Source organism: Sphaeramia orbicularis, chromosome 16, assembly GCF_902148855.1.
Source record: "Sphaeramia orbicularis chromosome 16, fSphaOr1.1, whole genome shotgun sequence".
Classification (NCBI taxonomy): domain Eukaryota; kingdom Metazoa; phylum Chordata; class Actinopteri; order Kurtiformes; family Apogonidae; genus Sphaeramia; species Sphaeramia orbicularis.
In genome coordinates this window covers 52,898,974-52,920,644 of record NC_043972.1, presented here as the reverse complement: position 1 = coordinate 52,920,644, position 21,671 = coordinate 52,898,974, and the positions used below count along the sequence as shown (strand labels likewise).

General features: G+C 38.7%; 1 protein-coding gene across 5 annotated transcripts in view; it reads right to left on the bottom strand.

Moving 5' to 3' along the window:
• smarcc1a (SWI/SNF related BAF chromatin remodeling complex subunit C1a) overlaps positions 1-19,794 on the bottom strand; it is a 52,695-nt gene extending 32,901 nt beyond the window's left edge. For all 5 annotated transcript variants that reach the window (XM_030157406.1, XM_030157404.1, XM_030157405.1 and 2 more), the window contains exons 1-9: positions 19,558-19,794; positions 17,055-17,174; positions 16,802-16,887; positions 4,382-4,463; positions 4,045-4,137; positions 3,843-3,912; positions 3,569-3,638; positions 3,057-3,132; positions 1,638-1,763 (exon numbers count right to left, since the gene is read on the bottom strand). In XM_030157406.1, coding sequence (XP_030013266.1) covers positions 1,638-1,763; positions 3,057-3,132; positions 3,569-3,638; positions 3,843-3,912; positions 4,045-4,137; positions 4,382-4,463; positions 16,802-16,887; positions 17,055-17,174; positions 19,558-19,743 — 909 coding nt within the window. In that variant the 5' untranslated portion in view covers positions 19,744-19,794. The remainder of the gene's footprint in view (positions 1-1,637; positions 1,764-3,056; positions 3,133-3,568; positions 3,639-3,842; positions 3,913-4,044; positions 4,138-4,381; positions 4,464-16,801; positions 16,888-17,054; positions 17,175-19,557) is intronic.
• Positions 19,795-21,671: the final 1,877 nt, after the last annotated feature.

Sequence of the window (21,671 nt, the reverse complement as noted above, 5' to 3'; positions counted from 1 at the left end):
CAGTTGAGCCTTAGGCTAGGAAGCTTCTTCCTTTTTGGTTAATATTTAAGTTAATTTCTTTTAGTTTGGCCTGGAGGTGGCTGGTGGTCAAACTTTTCGTTTTCGATTTAGTTGAACAAGTTCTCTTCTGTTAGGGAGGGGGAGCAGCTTCTAAGTCCCTATAGGGGGTGGCCTGCCTTCCCCCTCCATTTTATTACCTCTGCCAGGAGGTATTGAGATCGCTTTGCTTTGTGTGCGTGTGTGTTTGTTTGTTAGCAAGATAACTCAAAAAGTTATGGACGGATTTTCCTGAAATTTTCAGGAAATGTTGATAATGGCACAAGGAAGAAATGATTAAATTTTGGTGGGGGGGCCCACGGGGGGGGCCCCCACTGATCGACCTTGGCGGAGGTCTGCGCTCTCCGAGTGCTTTTCTTGTTTATTTTTGCTGGCACCTCCAGGTCTTTTCGGTTCATTGAGTTCATTTTCGGTATGTATTGCCTTTTAAGTTTGTTATTTTCTTAAATGACTTCACTGTTGATTTATTGGGTTACTTTTGTTTAACTTGGTTAATAAAATCCTTAAAGTCATTTAATTTTTATGGAGTCCTTTCTTTATGTTGGGGTCTCCTTTCCTTTTGAGCTGACTTACTTCCTTATTGTTTGGAGACCGTAACAATACAAAACTGGAAAAAATGGGGTGTTCTAAAACTTTTGACCGGTAGTGTATATATAAAAAAACAAAACACATTGATACAGAGTCATTCAAGTGCATTGCTCCAACTTAAACTGATAAATACATTTTTAATAATGAACAGCCCTATCAGACACTGCATCAGCTTGAAACCCTGTGAAAACATTTGCTTTATAAGGGTACCTCATGGCCCGAATTCAGCTAATTCATATCCCAGACGTGGACAAAAACCCTGAATACATTAGAAGGATAGAAGCATGAGGAAATGTTAGGAAAGGATGGGTAACACTCAGACAAAGCCAGAAAACAAAAGAGGACAGCACGCAAACCACAGGGTAGACATAGCTACATGCGAGAAATATAAACTTGCTGGTAGAGAATAACACATTCACACCACGATGCACACATACTTTGCTTAACACTGCTGTCAATCAATATTTATGTGAGTGAAACTTCTGACTAACTTATGACATGAGGAATGGTAGAGCAGGTTGTCCAATAACCAAAGGGTTGACGGTTTGAATCCCACTCTGTCCTAGTCATGTGCCATTGTCCTTGGGCAAGACACTTCACCCACCTTGCCTCCAGTGTCACTCACACTGGCGTATGAATGTGTATGAATGTTCAGTGGTGGTGGGAGGGGCTGTTTGGCGCAAATTGGCAGCCATGCTTCTGTCAGCCTGCCCCAGGCCAGCTGTGGCTACAAATGTAATTTACCACCACCAGAGTGTGAATGTGAGAGCTAATGAATAATGGATCAATACTGTAAAGTGCTTTGGGTGCCTTGAAAAGTGCCATAGAGATCTAACCCATTATTATTATTATTATTATTATTGTTATTATTACTATTAATAATATCTCATCACCTATGTGCCCCCCTTTTATTTTATTTAGTAGTGACTTCTTGTAACAGTTAAAGAAGTGTCTCTGGATATATTGATAAAAGAAACACAGAGTGGACTAACCTCCTCTTCTTTGGGGAAGATCCTCTGACGGAAGTTGACAGGCTTCTTGTTCTCATCCACCTCGTAATCTTCTTCATTCATCCACTCATTAAAGGCATCTGTGTCCAAGACCCACTTAGCGTGGACCTGAGGCAGAGAAGAGGAACTCGAGTACAGCCATGTCCTTTCCAGCAATTAAGTATGTTTTTTATTGCTTAGACTACTGGCCTGCAACTCAGGATACATTCAATGTAACATGAACCACTGTGAACACTGCTTTAATTTTTGTCTTGTCATTCAAAAGGAACAACTCACTGAACACTATGTTATATACATGTATGTTGGGACACATTACCTGGGACCAGGCAACCTGTTGTGAAAACGGATCATGTCTGTATAGTTTGGTTTACATCCATAAATCGAGACATCTAACAAAATATGGGATGTTCAGTGTCTACAATCCTGGGCTTTAAAATTGATGTCACATACATTCTCCTCTTTATATTTTGGAAACAGTTGTGAAAGCTCATGTAAAGGTGGTACAGGGTTCAAACATACAAACATTTTTAGACAAAACTAAGGACTGATAATATAATTTCCATGACCATAAGCTTTCAGTTGAAGAACAGACTGTTCCTTAAGTTCCATACAGTAATCAATATAACAGCAACTGTTTTTTTTTTCTGCAATTGTCAGGTATTTCAATTTTCACTTCAAATACTCACAAAAGCTATTAATTTGATTAGCCTTTTTCTAAATATGTGAATAGTTTAAACCCAAAAATTAATTTGATTTAAGTGAAAGAGTGACTAAAAAGATCCATCCCAACACATCAACAAAAAGGTGGCAGAGATGCAAAGATCCTACATGGTACCTCCATGAAGACAACTTTAAAATGTGAATTTACAGTTGATTTTAGAATTAACTTAGGGAAAAACCCAACCTAGAATGTATTCATTTTATTGTTCCAAATGCAGTACAATTTTTTTCCCCACTGTATGAAATCTGAATGTCACAACATTTGGTAAAAGACTGAATACTGATCCTCATTTTGAGCTTTTTGTTTTTGTCTATTTGGAAATTATTTTTTATTATTAAGTAAAACAGCTGTCACAGGGAGCTGGTAAAGGAGAACCTCCTACTGTGGTCCTTTTTATAAGCTATCAATTATGTACAGTTCACAGAAAAGATGACATATCTTTCAGTAACATAAAGACAAAGGGGAAGACACTGAACTAAATGGGTCCATTAGTCACAGAGAATGGAGTGAACAGGACTCTTTGTTTATTTAATATATTAAATATGAATGTGAAACATCTGTGAAATGAACTGTACCTGCTGACTAACTTTGATGTCATGCTCTCTCATTGGCTCATTTACATTAAATAGGTGGAAATTTTACCAAAGTTCAATCAATGTGTACAAGAACAGTGTCATTACCTTCCATGGCCTGTCAGTGCTGGGTGGCTCCTCTACATCACCATCCACCTCACTGGCTGACAACCAGGTGTCATAGCTGAGAGGAAAAAGTATCCAAGAAACAGCACTTAGCAAGGCATCAACAGGACAAATCCAGAGTTATGTGACACAAATTACAATCAGAAGGTCAGCATTTTGAAAATGTATACTGATATGAAATGAAAGAAATTCCTGTGATATAGTGGAAATGTAGTAAAAACAAGCTAAAGTCTCAGGTGTTTCAAACCATTCTTTATGTTGTAGGAGAATCTTCTGCAAAACTAAAATGTTGAATTTGTGAGCCTTTAGGGGGACAAAACTACTCAGACAACTCAATACACATCAAACATTTTGAGGTCGGGGAAACTTCTGTGTTTACGGTGTCTGGCCTATTGTAATTTCCTTTCTTTCTTTCTTTTTTTTTTTTTTTTTTAAATAACACTTTAAATAAGTGGAAGCAGGGCATGTTTGTCCTCCCTTAACTGTTGTCTTACCTGTCAGGGTAGAGACCCCAGTGCACCAACACCTGCTTGTCTTTTCTCATAACAGGACGTACCCACTCCTCTGCAACACACAAACACAACTACTGATGAGCACACATACACTATTAACTAAGTTTTCCCAAAACTGAGGACAAACTAACTGCAACCAAGATTACCAGTTCCATTTTTACTTTAATTACTTGGGTTGAGATATCAAATATGGGTGGAGGAAATGTTGCTTTACATCATATTTTTATGTCACCTTTGAGTATCAGAGTTAACCTACCTTCTTCTTGTTGAGACTGAGAGGGATAAATGAGGTGTGTTGCCTTTGACTTATCATCACTGATGGACCCCTGAAAAGAATAACAGGCAGACAAATATAAAAAACAAACAAGAGGACACATTCAATAGAGAAACATCACAGCCTCTCTTTGCTTTACTGACAAATACTTTGTTATATAGGCTTCACATAAAGTCAATATCACCTGGTGCCTTTTGATGATGTCTTTGAGTTTACTGGTTTGTTTTTGCTCAATGTCAGGTGACAGGAAGACAGTTGGCCTAGTCAAACAGTTATTCTGAAAGTACAGAAACACATTTTTAATCAGTAAATTAATGAAGAGTGCAGTTCGACAAAAAAACAGAAGGATCATTGACACATAAATGTCAGGATAATACAATTGTATTCGTAATAATTCATCATTTGCTCGCGATAAGTTTGCAACACCATTAATGAAAATAAGAAACAATACTAGACATTATGTGTGAGAACAGTATGTGTTCAGCAACCAATATCTTGCGTAAGCAATGTATGGAATGTACCTGGACCAAGTTCTTCTCAACATTTAAGAACATTTCTACATTACGATCCATCCGGGAAGGATTCTGAAGGTCAAAACGACGCCTGCAAAAGATGGAAAGAGCACAGACATAAAACTGTATGAAAATGCAGCACTCAGTACAACACAGATTGCTTGCTTGCCCAGTCAAATTAAAATACCATGTCAAGTTAGTGTCAGTCCAGAATCATGAATGCTAGGGCTGCGCAATAATGGAAAAAACTGACATTGCAATTTTTTTTTAACCCTGCGATGTATATTGCCATACGAAAAAAATACTCAGAGGGTAAAATAGCTGTGCGGTTCCGACGTACATGGTCAAACAAATTAGTTGTGTTACCGCTCATTGTGGCATCAGGTGCAAGGCACCATCAACACAGAACACATGTTTCAATATCATCCTTCTTATAGCCAAAATAATTCTAGATAAATGATGTTGCTTTTCTTTTTGGCTCTTTGTTTTTGGTGACTTTCTCTTGGTTGTTGCTCAATTTGGCCTGGGGGCATACAAGCACGTTTTGGTCAGTAGGTGTGTGTGTGTGTGTGGGGAGGGGGCTAGACCGGTTTCTGCCTGCGGAAGTGAAACCTCACTTATCTTTTCACTACCTCCTGAAGCTTCGCAAACTTTCATTTGAGGGGGCAGGATGTGGTGCTGCGCCACAGCAAAACCTGCTGCATTGTTACCAGGGTGGCTCAGGCTGCTCTTAGTTCTGTTAGTTCTGCTGCTATAGGCTTAGACCGCTGGGAGACTCATCTGGATACACTGAGCTCTTCTCTGCTCCTCCTCCTCTCTGCTCCTCTTTCTCCCTGACCTTTTCTCTCCTAATTTTCTCTTCTATTTACACCCCAGTGAATACATGTTACTGACTTTATTTCTTCCCCGGAGTCACTGTGCTTTATCGCCTAACAGGTTTTCCCTGGATCATCACAGGTTTTCCATGGATCATCTCTGGACCTGCTGCTGTGGTCCTTCTTCTCTCCTGCCTTCATTGTCATCACTCACTTATCCATATAATTATGATAGTGTTTATTATATAGATCCATAGATGGTAGAGGTTTCTATTATTTGTACTAACTGTTGTCATAGTAGTATATCCACTGTTAGTACTTATATTTGTAGTAGTAGAACATCCACTGTTAGCACTTGTATTTGTAGTAGTAGTACATCCACTGTTAGTGCTTGTGTTTGTAGTAGTAGTACATCCACTGTTAGTACTTGTATTTGTAGTAGTAGTATTAACAGTCACGGTCCTTTGTTCTGGTTTCTAGTAATTATACCAACACCAGCTGATCTCCTTTTGACAGTTCTCTGTGCATCAACTGCATCCATGTGTCTCCCCCTACTTCCCCCCCTTCTCCCCTAGTCTCTCTCTATCTCTCTAATCTTTTTCTCCTCCTTTACCCTCCATCTCTAACCCCAACTGGTCCTGTCAGTCGTCCATCCTCCAGAAGTCTGGGTCTGCTCCAGGTTTCTGCCTGTTAAAGGTAGTTTTTCCTTCCACTGTCACCAGTCACAAGTGTTTGCTCCTAGAAGATTCTGTTGGGTTTCTGTAAATTGGCTTAGAGTCTGGTGTCAACCAACTCAATATGTAAAGTGTCATGAGATAACTTTTGTTATGATTTGGCGCTAAATAAATAAATTTGATTGATTGACCAGTGACTCATAGCATGTGCAGGGGTGTGGTCTGCTTTGGCAACTGATTAAGAATGAATGTGATTAGTGGATCGCTGCGCACAGTGTGTTTCAGGTACCCTTGAAATTAGATGACAACACGTTGCCTCCACCATCACAGGACCTGCGATGCAACTATTGCGCACACGTACATCACGATGAGAACACATAACAGGTATACCAAACGATATATTGTGTAGCTCTAATGAATGCCCATCGGGCAAGTGATAAATTATTTAAGCAACGTTTAATGGTATTTCTTTCCCAGATCTAAGCAAACATTTCAATTATGATGTCTGATGGCTTTCGTGTGTTGAGGACCAACATGCTACCTGGTGAGCGACAAGGACACAAAACACAGTTTTACCTGACGTGAGCAATCATTGACAAGAAGACCTACTATATACTGACAGACCACCTGCACTTACATGGCTGGGTAAGTGTTGTTTAATGTACATTAAAACAATGTAAATGATTGCTGATTTGGTCAGTTTCATCAGAACAGTCCGTCCGTTTACTGGTTTCAACCATGAGCGTCTACGGTTTTCCTTGACTATTTCTTTAACTATGGTATTCAGTAAAAGTGAAGGCTGTTTGTTAGGATTTCTAATCTGACAATTTACAGTACAGCAAGACATTTTTCCTCCTCTTTTCCCTCTATTCTCTCCGATCTCTCCATTTACCTCCATTGATTTACAGCGTTTTTCTGTCCCCAAACTCTGTGCACAACTGCAGTGATGCAGACCGTGACGTCAACTCCGAAGTGGTCTATTGATTCACATCCCTGATGTATTGTAATATTAAAAGCCTGAGCATACAGCTGATCAATCAGCTAATTAATCACTCAAGTTCAGTTTTGGGTAGGGGTGTAAGGGTACAGAAAGATTTCAGTTTGGTACATTTTGGGTACAGGGGTCTTCAGTTCGATACATTTTCCACATGTTTTTGGTACAGTGAAGGAGACCAGTGAAGGGGGGGGGAGTAGGGAGGGTGCGCTTCGTAACTACCAAAAACCGAAAGTGAAACTTAATACGCTTCGAACATCTGCTTCTGCGCCTCTCTTATACTCTCTGTTGTCATGTTTACTCCCCTTTACCAGCACCCCAACCTCAGAATCAAGTGTTTTGCTTTGTTTTTTTTGCAGCTGCGCTGAGAAATCAGCAGCAGCGCAGCTGCAGAATGTACATAGGGGAAACCCTGCACATGGGTTCTGCTTGCAGCCACCCTGCTCATGCACATGTGTTTTGGCCTAATGCACCACCCATCACCTATCTCCCAATCACAAAGTCAGTAGCGTTTCGGCATCCAGGTTGCCAATTCCCACTGTGCTGCAGTTTGGAACATTTCTCATCACAAATGTCTGATGTTACTAACCCTGAAAGATCTCTTATGATTCCCGAATATGTCGTGACAAAGTGAGAAGCAAAACAAGGATATGTATCGGAGAAGCTTTTGAAAGATGGAGACAGCCGAAAGTGGAGAAGAATTTGAACACTGATGCTGGCTCTCCCGCAGCCCGGGCCCACAGTCTCACTGCTCAGTGAGAGCCAAAGAGAGTTGGGGCGCAGTTTCACTAGGTGGTGAGAGCCACCGGCCGATCAATGTATACATGACATGTAAATACTAGTACAAATGCACAATGTCACTTGATTTGATTTCAATACATTTGTAGTAATATTTACATGTCATTTATACATTGGCCAGCCGGTGGCTTTCCTGCCCAGGTGAGACCGTGGCCCGGGCATGAGCCGGGTCTGGTATAAAAACCAGCCCAGAATTTATAGAACTTGTCGCTTGCCATGGTAGCTCCTTGTAGTAGACGCTCATGCTGAATCTGGCAACCCCTAGTCTAGGGGGAGGGGATACCACGCTCTACAGTATTTTGAATGTGACTGCAGTACCAATTTTGGCCATAAACCTACATATGACTCCTTTAAGGTGAGTGTTTGTGTTCTTCACATAGGCTACATGTATTAGTTCGGTACACCTCCGTATTGTATCAAAGATCCCAAACTCAAACGGTTCGGTACAAAAGAGTGCACCGTTACACCCCTAATTTTGAGTATGTATGAATTTATTCAAAGGTGTTTAAACTGCACCTTTGTTCGTTTACTCACTGTTAAATGGGCAGCTTCTTCAAGTATAACCAAAGTAAGGGCTGTTTTATAGTCAACTCAAGGGCAAGCAGACACGAATGCACTGCGACGCATTGGCTGCCATGATGCATGCTTGTGTCTCAAAATGTGTTTTTTTGATATGCGACACAGCAACGCATGTAATATTATATGTCACCGGCAGGGACAATAGGCAAGCAATGTAGTTTAAATTAACATGTTATATTTTCAGAAGAAGAAGATGATGGTCATTCACCGGAGTCTCAGTCCAAAATCAAGCCACTCGAGCCAGCAGGTTGGAGACAGACATTTGGAAGTATTGGAAATGCCTCTGGCCATTTAGAATTTGTATAGGCTGAACAAGAGATTGGAATTCCCCGTCCTGATTCCGTCTCTGCTGCAGTTCAGACGCCGGACATACCACTGTAGCACAAAGAGAGACGTCGGGTGCATATCAAGGCACTGGCATGGATTCTGCGGCTGCCACCCCAGGTGCCGTGGCATGAAGCCACAGAATCCATGCCAGTGCCTCAATATGTGCCCGCTATCTCTCCAATTCAAAATCAACATTGTTATACAGGGTTTCTGCAGGTATCAGCAAATCTAATTTAATGCTTTTTAACACCCTTTTTAATGCCACTTTAAACAAATTCAATGCCCATATCCAACTGCAGATACAGTTTTATACATGAGAGTTTACCATCAGCAAGTTTTAACCAGGTTGTGAATAGTTACTCCTCCAATCACTTCTGCTGAAACTTGCATTTTCCCATTTTTCCGACATTTGCTAATATTCTCTCTGCTCTTACGCAACAGCATGAGCACACTCACAGCATGTTACAATCCAAGCATCCGGTGTTGACGACTTCGTGCATCAGCCATAAACAATAGCTAATTAAAGGGTTTCGCCTGTCAATCACCACACTATACTTCCAATCAAAATTATTAAATGTTTATATATTCATAATTAATCATGAAAAGCAATGCATCAAGTGTATTTAATTTTTTAATGCCTCTGTACACTGACTGTCATGCTTTTTAATGCCATTTAAGGCCTTAATTTTCACAAAATCTATTTAATGACTTTTAATGACCCGCAGAAACCCTGTTATATATTACAACCTGTTATGTGTTCTTTGTGCTCTTAAGTTGACGGGTCAAACAGGATGTTCACTTATAAAAAGTGACACTGGCTCAGTGAGTTCTGATCGAATGTTACCGATGACAGTGTATGTGATTATTCTCCTGTGAATTGTGCGAGTTCCCACAGTATTCCTACCTTTAAAATGCCCGATGCAACAAACATCAGAATACACTCTTCTTCAGTAGTCTGAATCTGAATATCAGCGGGTTTGACACCCGGACTGTACCTAACTCAGAGCTACCCCCTATTGCGCACGAGATGTATTGCATTTTACGCATCGCCCGGCTTTGCTTGCATTCAATGTGCTGACTATGAAAGGAAATGCGTTGACAATGTAAGCAGACTAAGACAACTAATTTCAGCTGTTAACACATACAATACAGTAGTTTGCCAACAGTGGTGCAGCGTTTCTGCCAGTAAGGTTCCATGCCACCACACCAAACATTTCATACAAAAAAATCCTCACTGTTGCAATAGACTTACTATACATATGTATAATATATAATAGGCCAGGACAAACATCCTGCCCCCTCAAATGAAAGTTTGCGAAGCTTCAGGAAGTAGGAAAAGATAAAAGAGCATATATATGTAAATATATATATATACACACTATGGTGCCAAAAGTATTCACTCACCCATCCAAATAATCAGAATCAGGTGTTCCAATCACTTCCATGGCCACAGGTGTATAAAATCAAGCACCTAGGCATGCAGACTGCTTTTACAAACATTTGTGAAAGAATGGGTGGCTCTCAGGAGCTCAGTGAATTCCAGCGTGGAACTGTGATAGGATGCCACCTGTGCAACAAATCCAGTCGTGAAATTTCCTGGCTCCTAAATATTCCAGTCAACTGTCAGCTGTATTATAAGGAAGTGAAAGTGTTTGGGAACAACAGCAACTCAGCCACGAAGTGGTAGGCCACATAAACTGATGGAGCGGGGTCAGTGGATGCTGAGGCACATAGTGTGAAGAGGTCGCCAACTTTCTGCAGAGTCAATCGCTACAGACCTCCAAACTTCATGTGGCCTTCAGATTAGCTCCAGAGCAGTGCGCAGAGAGCTTCATGGAATGGGTTTCCATGGCTGAGCAGCTGCATCCAAGCCATACTTCACCAAGTGCAATGCAAAGCGCCGGATGCAGTGGTGTACAGCACACCGCCACTGGACTCTAGAGCAGTGGAAGTGCGATCTCTGGAGTGACCAATTGCGCTTCTCCATCTGGCAATCTGATGGACGGGTCTGGGTTTGGCGGTTGCCAGGAGAACGATACTTGGCGGACCGCATTGTGCCAAGTATAAAGTTTGGTGGAGGGGGGATTATGGTGTGGGGTTGTTTTTCAGGAGCTTGACATTTTGGACAATTCCATGCTCCCAACTTTGTGGGAACAGTTTAGAGCTGGGCCCTTCCTCTTCCAACATGACTGTGCACCAGTGCACAAAGCAAGGTCCATAAAGACATGGATGACAGAGTCTGGTGTGGATGAACTTGACTGGCCTGCACAGAGTCCTGACCTCAACATAATAGAACACCTTTGGGATGAATTAGAGCAGAGATTGAGAGCCAGGCCTTCTCGTCCAACATCAGTGTGTGACCTCACAAATGCGCTTCTGGAAGAATGGTCAAAAATTCCCATGAACACACTCCTAAACCTTGTGGACAGCCTTCCCAGAAGAGTTGAAGCTGTTATAGCTGCAAAGGGTGGACCGACGTCATATTGAACCCCACAGACTAGGAATGGGATGTCACTTCAATTCAGATGCAAGTCAAGGCAGGTGAGCAAATACTTCCGGCAATATAGTGTGTGTGTGTGTGTGTGTGTGTGTGTGTGTGTGTGTGTGTGTGTGTGTGTGTATATATATATGTCGAGGCCCAAAATGGAATCTGGCCCGATTCAGAATCGGGCCGGCCCAGAATGGAATTCTATTCTAGGCCGGCCTAGAATGGAATCCTGCTGCTATAATGTTATTTTTATACCATGTTTAATGCAAATGATCTAAATTATTACAAAAATCAATACATGGAATTTGCAAATATGTGAAAAAAAATGAAACAAACAACATTTTAATTGTAAACTATAATACACTTTATTTACAAATAGAACCTAGTGGTACTCCCCACCAATATATGGTACAGTGAAATCGACTGAAATTGACAATAGTTACTCAAGGTATGTAAGACTGAAAATGTAAAATTATGACAAATTATGGAATTATGGATCATTTGCATTAAACATGGTATAAAAATAACATTATAGCAGCAGGATTCCATTCTAGGCCGGGCTAGAATAGAATTCCATTCTGGGCCGGCCCGATTCTGAATCGGGCCCGATTCCGTTTTGGGCCTTGACACACATATAAATAAATATATATATATATATATATATATATATATATATATATATATATATATATACATACATACAGTACAGGCCAAAAGTTTGGACACACCTTCTCATTCTTCTCATTTTCATGACTATTTTCATTGTAGAGCCTCACTGAAGGCATCAAAACTATGAATGAACACATGCGGAATTATGTACTTAACAAAAAAGTGTGAAATAACTGAAAACATCTCTTATATTCTAGTTTCTTCAGAGTGGCCACCCTTAGCTCTGATGACTGCTTTGCACACTCTTGGCATTCTCTTGATGAGCTTCAAGAGGTAGTCACCTGAAATGGTTTCCACTTCACAGGTGTGCCTCATCAGGGTTACTTAGTGGAATTTCTTGCCTTATTGAAGGGGTTGGGACCATCAGTTGTGTTGTGCAGAAGTCAGGTTGATGCACAGCTGACAGCCCTATTGGACAACTGTTAGAATACATATTATGGCGAGAACCAATCAGCTAAGTAAAGAGAAACGAGTGGCCATCATTACTTTAAGAAATGAAGGTCAGTCAGTCTAGAAAATTGCAGAAACTTTGAATGTGTTCCCAAGTGAAGTCGCAAAAACCATCAAGCACTCCAACGAAACTGGCTCACATGAGGACCGCCCCAGGAAAGGAAGACCAAGAGTCACCTCTGATGCTGAAGATTAGTTCATCCGAGTCACCAGCCTCAGAAATCGCAAATTAACAGCAGCTCAGATCAGAGACCAGATGAATGCCACACAGAGCTCTAGCAGCAGACACATCTCTACAACAACTGTTAAGAGGAGACTGCGCCAATCAGGCCTTCACGGTCAAACAGCTGCTAGGAAACCACTGCTAAGGAGAGGCAACAAACACAAGAGATTTATTTGGGCCAAGAAACACAAGGAATGGACCTTAGACCAGTGGAAATCTGTGCTTTGGTCTAATGAGTCCAAATTTCAGATCTTTGGATCCAACCGCCATGTCTTTGTGCGACGCAGAACAGGTGAACGGGTGGATGACATGCCTGGTTCCCACCGTGAAGCATGGAGGAGGAGGTGTGATGGTGTGGGGGTGCTTTGCTGGTGACACTGTTGGGGATTTATTCAAGATTGAAGGCAACCTGAAGCAGCATGGCTTCCACAGCATCCTGCAGCGACATGCCATTCCATCCGGTCTGTGTTTAGTTGGACCATCATTTATTTTTCAACAGGACAGTGACCCCAAACACACCTCCAGGCTGTGTAAGGGATATCTGACCAAGAAGGAGAGTGATGGAGTGCTGCGCCAGATGACCTGGCCTCCACAGTCACCGGACTTGAACCCAACCGAGATGGTTTGGGGTGAGCTGGACCGCAGAGTGAAGGCAAAAGGACCAACAAGTGCTAAGCATCTCTGGGAACTTCTTCAAGACTGTTGGGAAACCATTTCAGGTGACTACCTCTGGAAGCTCATCAAGAGAATGCCAAGAGTGTGCAAAGCAGTCATCAGAGCTAAGGGTGGCTACTTTGAAGAGACTAGAATATAAGATATGTTTTCAGTTATTTCACACTTTTTTGTTAAGTACATAATTCCACATGTGTTCATTCATAGTTTTGATGCCTTCAGTGAGGATCTACAATGTAAATAGTCATGAAAATAAAGAAAATGCGAAGAATGAGAAGGTGTGTCCAAACTTTTGGCCTGTACTGTATATGTATGTATATATATATATATATATATATATATACATACATACACATATATATACATACATACACATATATATACATATATACATATATATACATACATACACATATATACATATATACATATATATATACATATATATACATACGCAAGAAAATGCGAAGAATGAGAAGGTGTGTCCAAACTTTTGGCCTGTACTGTATATGTATGTATATATATATATATATATATATATATATATATATATATATATACATATATACATATATATATATATATATATATATATATATATATATATATATATATACATATATACATATACATACATATACATATATATATACATATATACACATATATATATACACATATATATACATACATACACATATATATACATACATACACATATATATACATATATACATATATATACATATATATACATATGTATATATACATACATATATATACATACATATATATACATATACATACATACATACATATATATATATATATACATACATATATATACATATATATATACACATACATACATATACATACATACATATACATACATACATATACATATATATATATACACATACATATACATACATATATATACACATACATATACATACATATATATATATATATATATATATATATATATATATATATATATATATATGTATAGTATTTTAGGTGGGGATGTAACGATTACCGGTATAACGATAAACCGCGGTAAAATTGCAGACAGTTAGTATTACTGTTTAAATTATAATTATCATGATAACCGTGTTTGATTACTGCACTTTTAGAGGAAAAAACCCTATGTAAAGATCTGATTTTATGTCAAATACTTGGGTATAGTTTTAATTTATTACAATTTTAATTGTATATACCTAATATTTGGAACCAATATTCATCACTTTTAAAGTCTTTGAAAAGGTTCGTTAAGCATCTGTGCGTTATTTATGCAATAAAGTATATACATTTTTCAAATCAGATTTTATATTTTTTTTTTTTGTATTTTCTGGCATTTTGTTTTCATAGTAGGTTAAAGTGAAAAAAATAATAGACAGATGATATAGATGAAGTTGTGCTGAAAAAACAGATCCCAAACATGGCTATAGTAAACATTTGTTTATATAGTATACAAAGGCGAAATCAAACGGACTGAAAAACGGACAAAATAGGCTCAGACCACTAAGGGTTAATATTTGAATGTTTCTGCAACAGAAGGGACATTGTGCCAGTTATTTTATTTGTTTTTTTTTTTTTTCTTCAAAATACAACTTGGTTAAATTATTTTAGTGTGTGTATTAATACTTTTTGAACATTCTGAGCACAATAATAGTAGAATTCAATAGTATTGTGATAATAATGATAACCGTGATAATTCTGGTCACAATAAGCGTGATATGAAATTTTCATATCGTCACATCCCTAATTATAGGTAGGACGGAAACAGATGCACACACACAGTTACCAACCCAAATGCACAGCACACACACACGCGTCAAACCGTGCGTGTACGGTCGACCCCCCCCCCCCACCACCACCACCACCACCACACACACACACACACACACCAACAGATCAATTCCAGAGGAAACACTGGTGGTGTCAGCTTTCCATAGTGTAAAAACACAATAAACGTCACTAGTTGGCTAGGCATGTAATGTCATTTGACATTTTTGAGGCTTGTGGCCTTAAAGGTCCAGTACAGACAATTAATTTAAAGTGGATTGCAGCGACACCTTCGGCCGGAATTGGTAGTGTTATATTTAATGGACAAAGACCCATGAGCACTAGCTCCTACTGTCGTAAAGCGGAACTCTGGCAATGGCTGCATTTGATTTGAAGCTGATGAATGAAGAGCGGATCCTCTTTACAACTCTGCATTTCTTTTTTCAAGACAGCAACTTGCAGGGTACAAAGTGACGTTTGAAACAAGACAACAAGTAAACTTCATAAAGTTCGTTTGTAGCGTAGTTTAGTAACTGGCGTGAAAATGAAAATAAAACCTTACTTTGGATGTCCGACTCCTGCTTCTAAGCCTCTCTTTTACTCCGGAGCTCCAGAGTGTTACTTACATACCAGTTTTCTAAGACGTGTCCCAATAATATCTATTTGCACTAGCTTTTCCACAAAGTTTTCAGTCATTTTCATAAATTACTTCAGTCATTCAACATCATCATTCTGCATTAGCAGTTCAGCGCTAGCTGCTTCAGCCTTCTGCATTCACAGTATTCTACTTTAAGAATTGTCTTGTTCCTGAAGGACAGTTTAGTATCCAGGCCCCGACATGAACATTAAACTCCATGCAGAATCATTTCAGTCTGACCTTACAAAGCCCTTAGTTTGGGACTGAAACAATGTTCCAAATAAAACATATTACCGACGCCAAAGAGCTAGCCGTGTGGCTAACGCAGAAGTGTTTACTAAGTGTTTGACTGAGCTACTAACAGACACTGTAGTCAAACACAATGTTCCAATGCATATGTGTAAAGAACAGAAGCATTCTATGCCTGTGTAGAAGGAAGAGGGCCAACTCAGGGTCTGTTTTAATTCCTTTTAACTCCCATAGTTCTATCCATCGGTTGAAAGCAATCCCAAGGTTTACTGGTGTTTTAGCCAGTGCTCTATCACCCTCCTGTTTAGTTTTCTTTTACTTTTTTCTTTCTGCCAGTCCAGCTCCAGTTCTAGTTTCCACCATCACAACAAAATAAATCCAAGAAATCCTTTTCTTTAGGAAAAAGGACAGCTCTAACTCCTCACTCGTTCATCTTACTTCTCACTACTAAACTCTGCCGGTCAGTGTAGTGTTGTCATAGTGATGTAAGTCTGCCGTAAATTGTCCAGTCTTGTCTGACCCGGCCAGGGAAGCTGGAAATAGCATTTGGAAATAACCTATTTTGGTGCTGATAATCTCATTTTAAATTGTGGACTATGATCAGGCATATATATAAAAATGCGACTTTTTCAAGATCACACAGAAAGTCTGTACAGCACCTTTAAACCAGAGGGAATATGGTCACTTTGTGAATCCAAGGCAATAATGCAAAAGGAGCACCAGCATCCTGCTTCGATTACAGCTAAAAGGGCTGTAGAGAAATCCTCCTAATCATAGCAATTAACTTGAGCCTTTACAGGTAAATGATGACTAAATAAAACAATCTGTATTAAGATGAACTCACTTCTGGCAAGTGGAAAAAGAACATTAACATTGAATGCTAACTACCAATAAATGTCTGTATTCTGGGGTCAAGAAATGTACATATAATGACGGGTTGGGTCTTTCTCTTGCACAGATAGATAAGAGCAACAAGGCAACATTGTTTCCCTCTGGCTAAATGAGGACCTACTGAGCTGAGGATCTAAATTCAACACTCGCCTTTCCAAAGAGGTCAACTCACCAGCCCTGCTCGCTTTTAAACTTGTAGACAGACCCCAGAACATGACAAAGGGCACCTCCTGCCTTGAAATCCAGGAAACACTTTGCCTGAAGACACAAGAAGGATCATGAGAACTGTATAACAACATGAAAGCTATGTTAACTTCCTGTGAAATGTAGTTATAAAAATTTACATTAAAATGCCTAAATAAATAATACAGCACATGTCCTTTAGTAAAAATGTACTTGTGTCAGTGTAAGTGTGTTTGTCTTACAGGTAGCTTTGTAAGAGCAGGGTTGTTGACTCTACGTCCAAATGCATCCTCCTGGAACTGAAGCAACTGAACCACCAATCCTGCCAAAGACTTACTGGATGGGGAGTCATTCTGGACATACTGAGAGAAACAAAAGCAAAAAGAGAACAGAATTACCATGAGAAAGACATACAGGTGCTGCAAACCAGTGTTCACATTTCAGATAACCTGCAACTGCCTGACATAAAATGGGGACAAAAGATGTTCTAACATGGGGATGGATGTACCAATAAATCTGCCAAATGGCACAATGGCCTATATGTTATGCTGCTAGATCTGAGTCGTAAATTTTGTTGTTTTGAATGACAATGAATTCAACTTGAAACTGATCTTGGGCTCTTTGACAGCTATTTGCCACTTCAGATTGGTTATTTTTATATGTTGAGGATTTCGTTGATTCCCTGGTAAAAGGGGGAATAAATAAACTCATCACCCCCCCCGCCCCAAAAAAATAACAATAATAATCATAATAATAATAATTGTTATTAATATTATTATTATTCCAGATGATGGTTAAGCCCACAAAACTCCCTATGCCCACGTCGTCATTTGATCTTCAAGTCAACTTTTCACTCCACTCTAAACTAGAAAAATTATAGATGAGGAGAATTAAACTAAATTGTATTGGCTTTCTGGAAACACCACACACAGGCTTAATGTTTAAAAACCCATCTCAAGGAAAGCCGATATTAGTCTCAGCTAAGTTCTCAACTGTTGAAGACGCCCATTGCACTTAAAACATAGATGTGCACAAAATTTTGTGTCAGGACTGGCATAGACATTGCAAGGTGTGTAGTGCTGCAAAATGAATCAAATTACAATTGTAACAAAAGGCCACAATATAAAAGGTTTAAATTTAGAAGGATTCAGTACAGTCTAACTAACGAAATAGCTACTTGACTTGAAATCACAATATTGCTAACTAACTGCACTTCTGATTTTTTGACCAAATTATGCAACCATACACAAGCTATACACTGTCAAGTTTTGAATATAATAATATGAGCCAAAATCCGGAGCTTTGTCCAGAACCTTAATGAAAGTCAACCAGTAACCAACCAGTAATGGCATGTCACTACAAAATCAAGTAGATGAGCACTTAAGGACTCACAAAACTCACTTGCCAATTGTACAGCATTTGTGTTAAACACATTTTGTTAACATTTTATTTGGACTACCCAGCAAACTCACCCTATTCATTCTAAAATAATTTGTTCCAAATATGGATGTTCAACTCATTTCACATAAATTCCTATCTTTTTTCCTTTGTAACATTGCATGGTCTTTTGTTTTTCCCAATATCATATAGGCCTATTTATATCAGTCACGTTGATTTTAAGTACATAGTGTTGTCAAAAAATCAAATTTGCTTTGAGGAACATTACAATTTCTATAGTATAAAGTACTTTCTGACCTCGATTCTGGTCAGAAAAACTTAAAAACAAATGCATTGGGGTGATGGGGTGGGGGATAAAAGTAACCTTGATAAGTCTAACACAACAAAGAGAAATGCCTTATACATAATGGCAAAATATCTTACAGCAACCTCTACCACAATGAGAGAAAGCAGAGTTACATTATAGCGAGCTAGAAATACCTTGTAACATATCTGAAGCCATCGACTTTTAAAATATTTCAAAGACTGTATATTCGTTTTTAAGGCGTGCTTAATCAAAACAGCTTAAAACATCTAAAGCTGTGTTGAGTAATTTAACAAATTTAGCAACTATACCATTGGGAAAACAGTGCGAGCATGAAAATTACAGGTAGAAGGTATATTCTTTGTTTGGGTGGTGGTGGGTGAGGGCAGCCTGCTCAGTCTGGTACGCTGCTGTGTTGACAGAACTTAAAAAAGCAGACACACAAACCGTCCTTTCAGCAAGGACTCTCTGGTTGTTAATTTATGAACACCATATCATCTGGGAGAGAAATAACAGCAGGCTAAAGTAGACTACAACACAACAAGAAATATTAGGTATATTTTTTGCGTTGTTTGACATGATGGTGTCCCGTGACTGCATTTGGTTAGCTAACGTCTTGTAATTTTTCCTCAACAACTTTGGCAAACTGCATTTAATTTAAAACCACTCTAATAAGGTAATATAACCCGAAAAGCTACCGCAATTACAAAGTACACGATTCGTGCGTTTGTGATCTTTCCTTCCCTTAACGTATTAAATACCTGTAACGTTACTCAAAGTACAGCTTTCATGCTAACGGGAAGCTAGGCAGAGTGATAACAACTTTGGGCATGAAACACATGCACTTGTCCATTTGGCGAAGTTCTTATATTAAAGCATTCGTGATGGGGTGCTCGTAGACAGAAATAATTATTTCACTAAACAGTTCAAATATTCACTGATTAATTTGCATGGTTGCAGCTAGCTAGGATAGCGGCACTCCATTGTGCCTGCGGGACGCGGGCCTTCATGGAAATCAACGGAGATCAGTGGGGCTAACTTACCTTCTTGTAGTGCTTTCCGATCCACAGCCTAACCGTCTCCAGCTGAGATATGGTTTCTGAACTTTCCCAAAATTTCGAGGAGGGACCGCCATCCTTTTTTCGTCCCATAGCCGTTCCGCCACCGACCGGACCAGTTGCCGGTCCGCTTGAAGCCGCTCCACTTGCCGCCGTCGCCGCTGCCGCCATTGTGTGTTTTGTTCGCTGCGTTGTCTTTCTCCTCCACGGCTTCGCTCGCAGGGCAAGTTTTCGAATGATATTGCGCAGCCGCAAACGCTGTGACCTATTAAAATCTCGCGAGATGTGTGGCTTATGGGAAACGTAGGCTCCTACACAATACATCCTTGTTAAATATCTTTTAACATGGTTAGCAGCTACTAACAACTGGTCTTTTTTCGAAACAGGTAAAATGGAAATATGCTAAGCCTGCACTCATTAGTCTTTAAAAATAAATAAATAAATAAAATAAATTAATAAAAAAAAAAAAAAAATATATATATATATATATATATATATATATATATATATATATATATATATATATATATATATATATGTATATATACGTGTATATGTATATATATACATATACATATATATATATATATATATATATATATATATACATACATACATATATATATATATATATATATATATATATATATATATATATATATATATATATATATATATATATATATATTCACGTTCATTTATTAATTCTTGTGTTTTTAAATTTAAAAAGACCAACGCACAATACTCAGTATTAAATTTAGATATGATTACACAGGCCTGGGCGTAGTTAGGCCACTTTCATTCTGCTGTGTATATGACATAATTATTATATATAATAAAATCATTGAACTCATGGCTACATCTTTTTTAAAGGTATACAGTCATTGATGTTATCTCATGTACAGTTCTGAGATGCATGAGCTGCATACTGTGGCGCATCATAGTGTTTACAACAGCTCCTTCATGCAGGAGAGGATATTCTAATTGTATTGTTTTCCTTTTCTGATGGCATTTCAGTATTTACAATAATGTCTGCTGCCCTCTGCTTTAAGACTTTGTAGGGTAGAACATCTCTTTACTTTGTTGTTTTGTGTTGTGAAACTTATCATCTACAATCTGGGGAGATTACTTTGTATTGTCCTTGTCAGACATTATCAGTAATAACTGCTTTATCTTTATTAGTTTTTGTAGATGTTACAAGGAAGTACAACTTATTTATGGTTTCTCTTAAGATGGTGAAAGCAACAAACAAAAATGAAACATGTGCAGTCTATGTTTGTTTAGTATGCATTCAAGCAATGTTATGAAGTAATCTGTACAAATTTTATTACAGAACTTTTTCAAATAGTAAGAACATGAACTTATTCACATACATTTCCATCAGTGCTCTCGCTGCATATATGCAATATTTGATCATATCACAAGAGTAGATGTGCTGTGTATGTGTTGTATAGGTAAAAAATATCTGCATTATATCAATTTTAAGTCTGTCAATCCAGCTTTTACCAGTTTTAATGCCTTTATGTATATGATTTGATGTTTAGCATATTATAATTCAGTGCAGGTGTCTGCCACTGTCAAATCTTAAAAGACAAAACATGTAAAAAGCACTTAAATGTTGGAGTATTTAATCTACTGCAGGGGAGTCAAACTCATTTTAGTTCAGGGGCCACATTCAGTCCAAGCCGGATTGGACCCTTTGGCAGGCCAGTTTTGGCCCACGGGCTGTATGTTTGACACCTGTGATTTACTGTTTTACAACATTTCCACTTCCTGAACAGTGTAATAGCCATGCCATAGCCTGTTTTGTTTTCCATATGAACTGTTATCATCTCATTTCTTATCTGTTGGTAATCTTTCTCTACAATCCAGCATTTTATTTCTGTTAGTTTTTCATGTTGAGGTTACACTGATGTTAAACACACTAATGACTACACTGTAACTTTCTTCAGTGTTCTTAGTCTGGGTTTTCTGTTCTATCTCAAGTAGAAAAAAACCCAAACTGTTTTGTTTTTCTTTTTCTACTTATTCTGAAGTCATGCTCAGCACATACCTATAGTAAGTATGTTACTAAAGGATAAGCTGATGCTTAAGTCAGA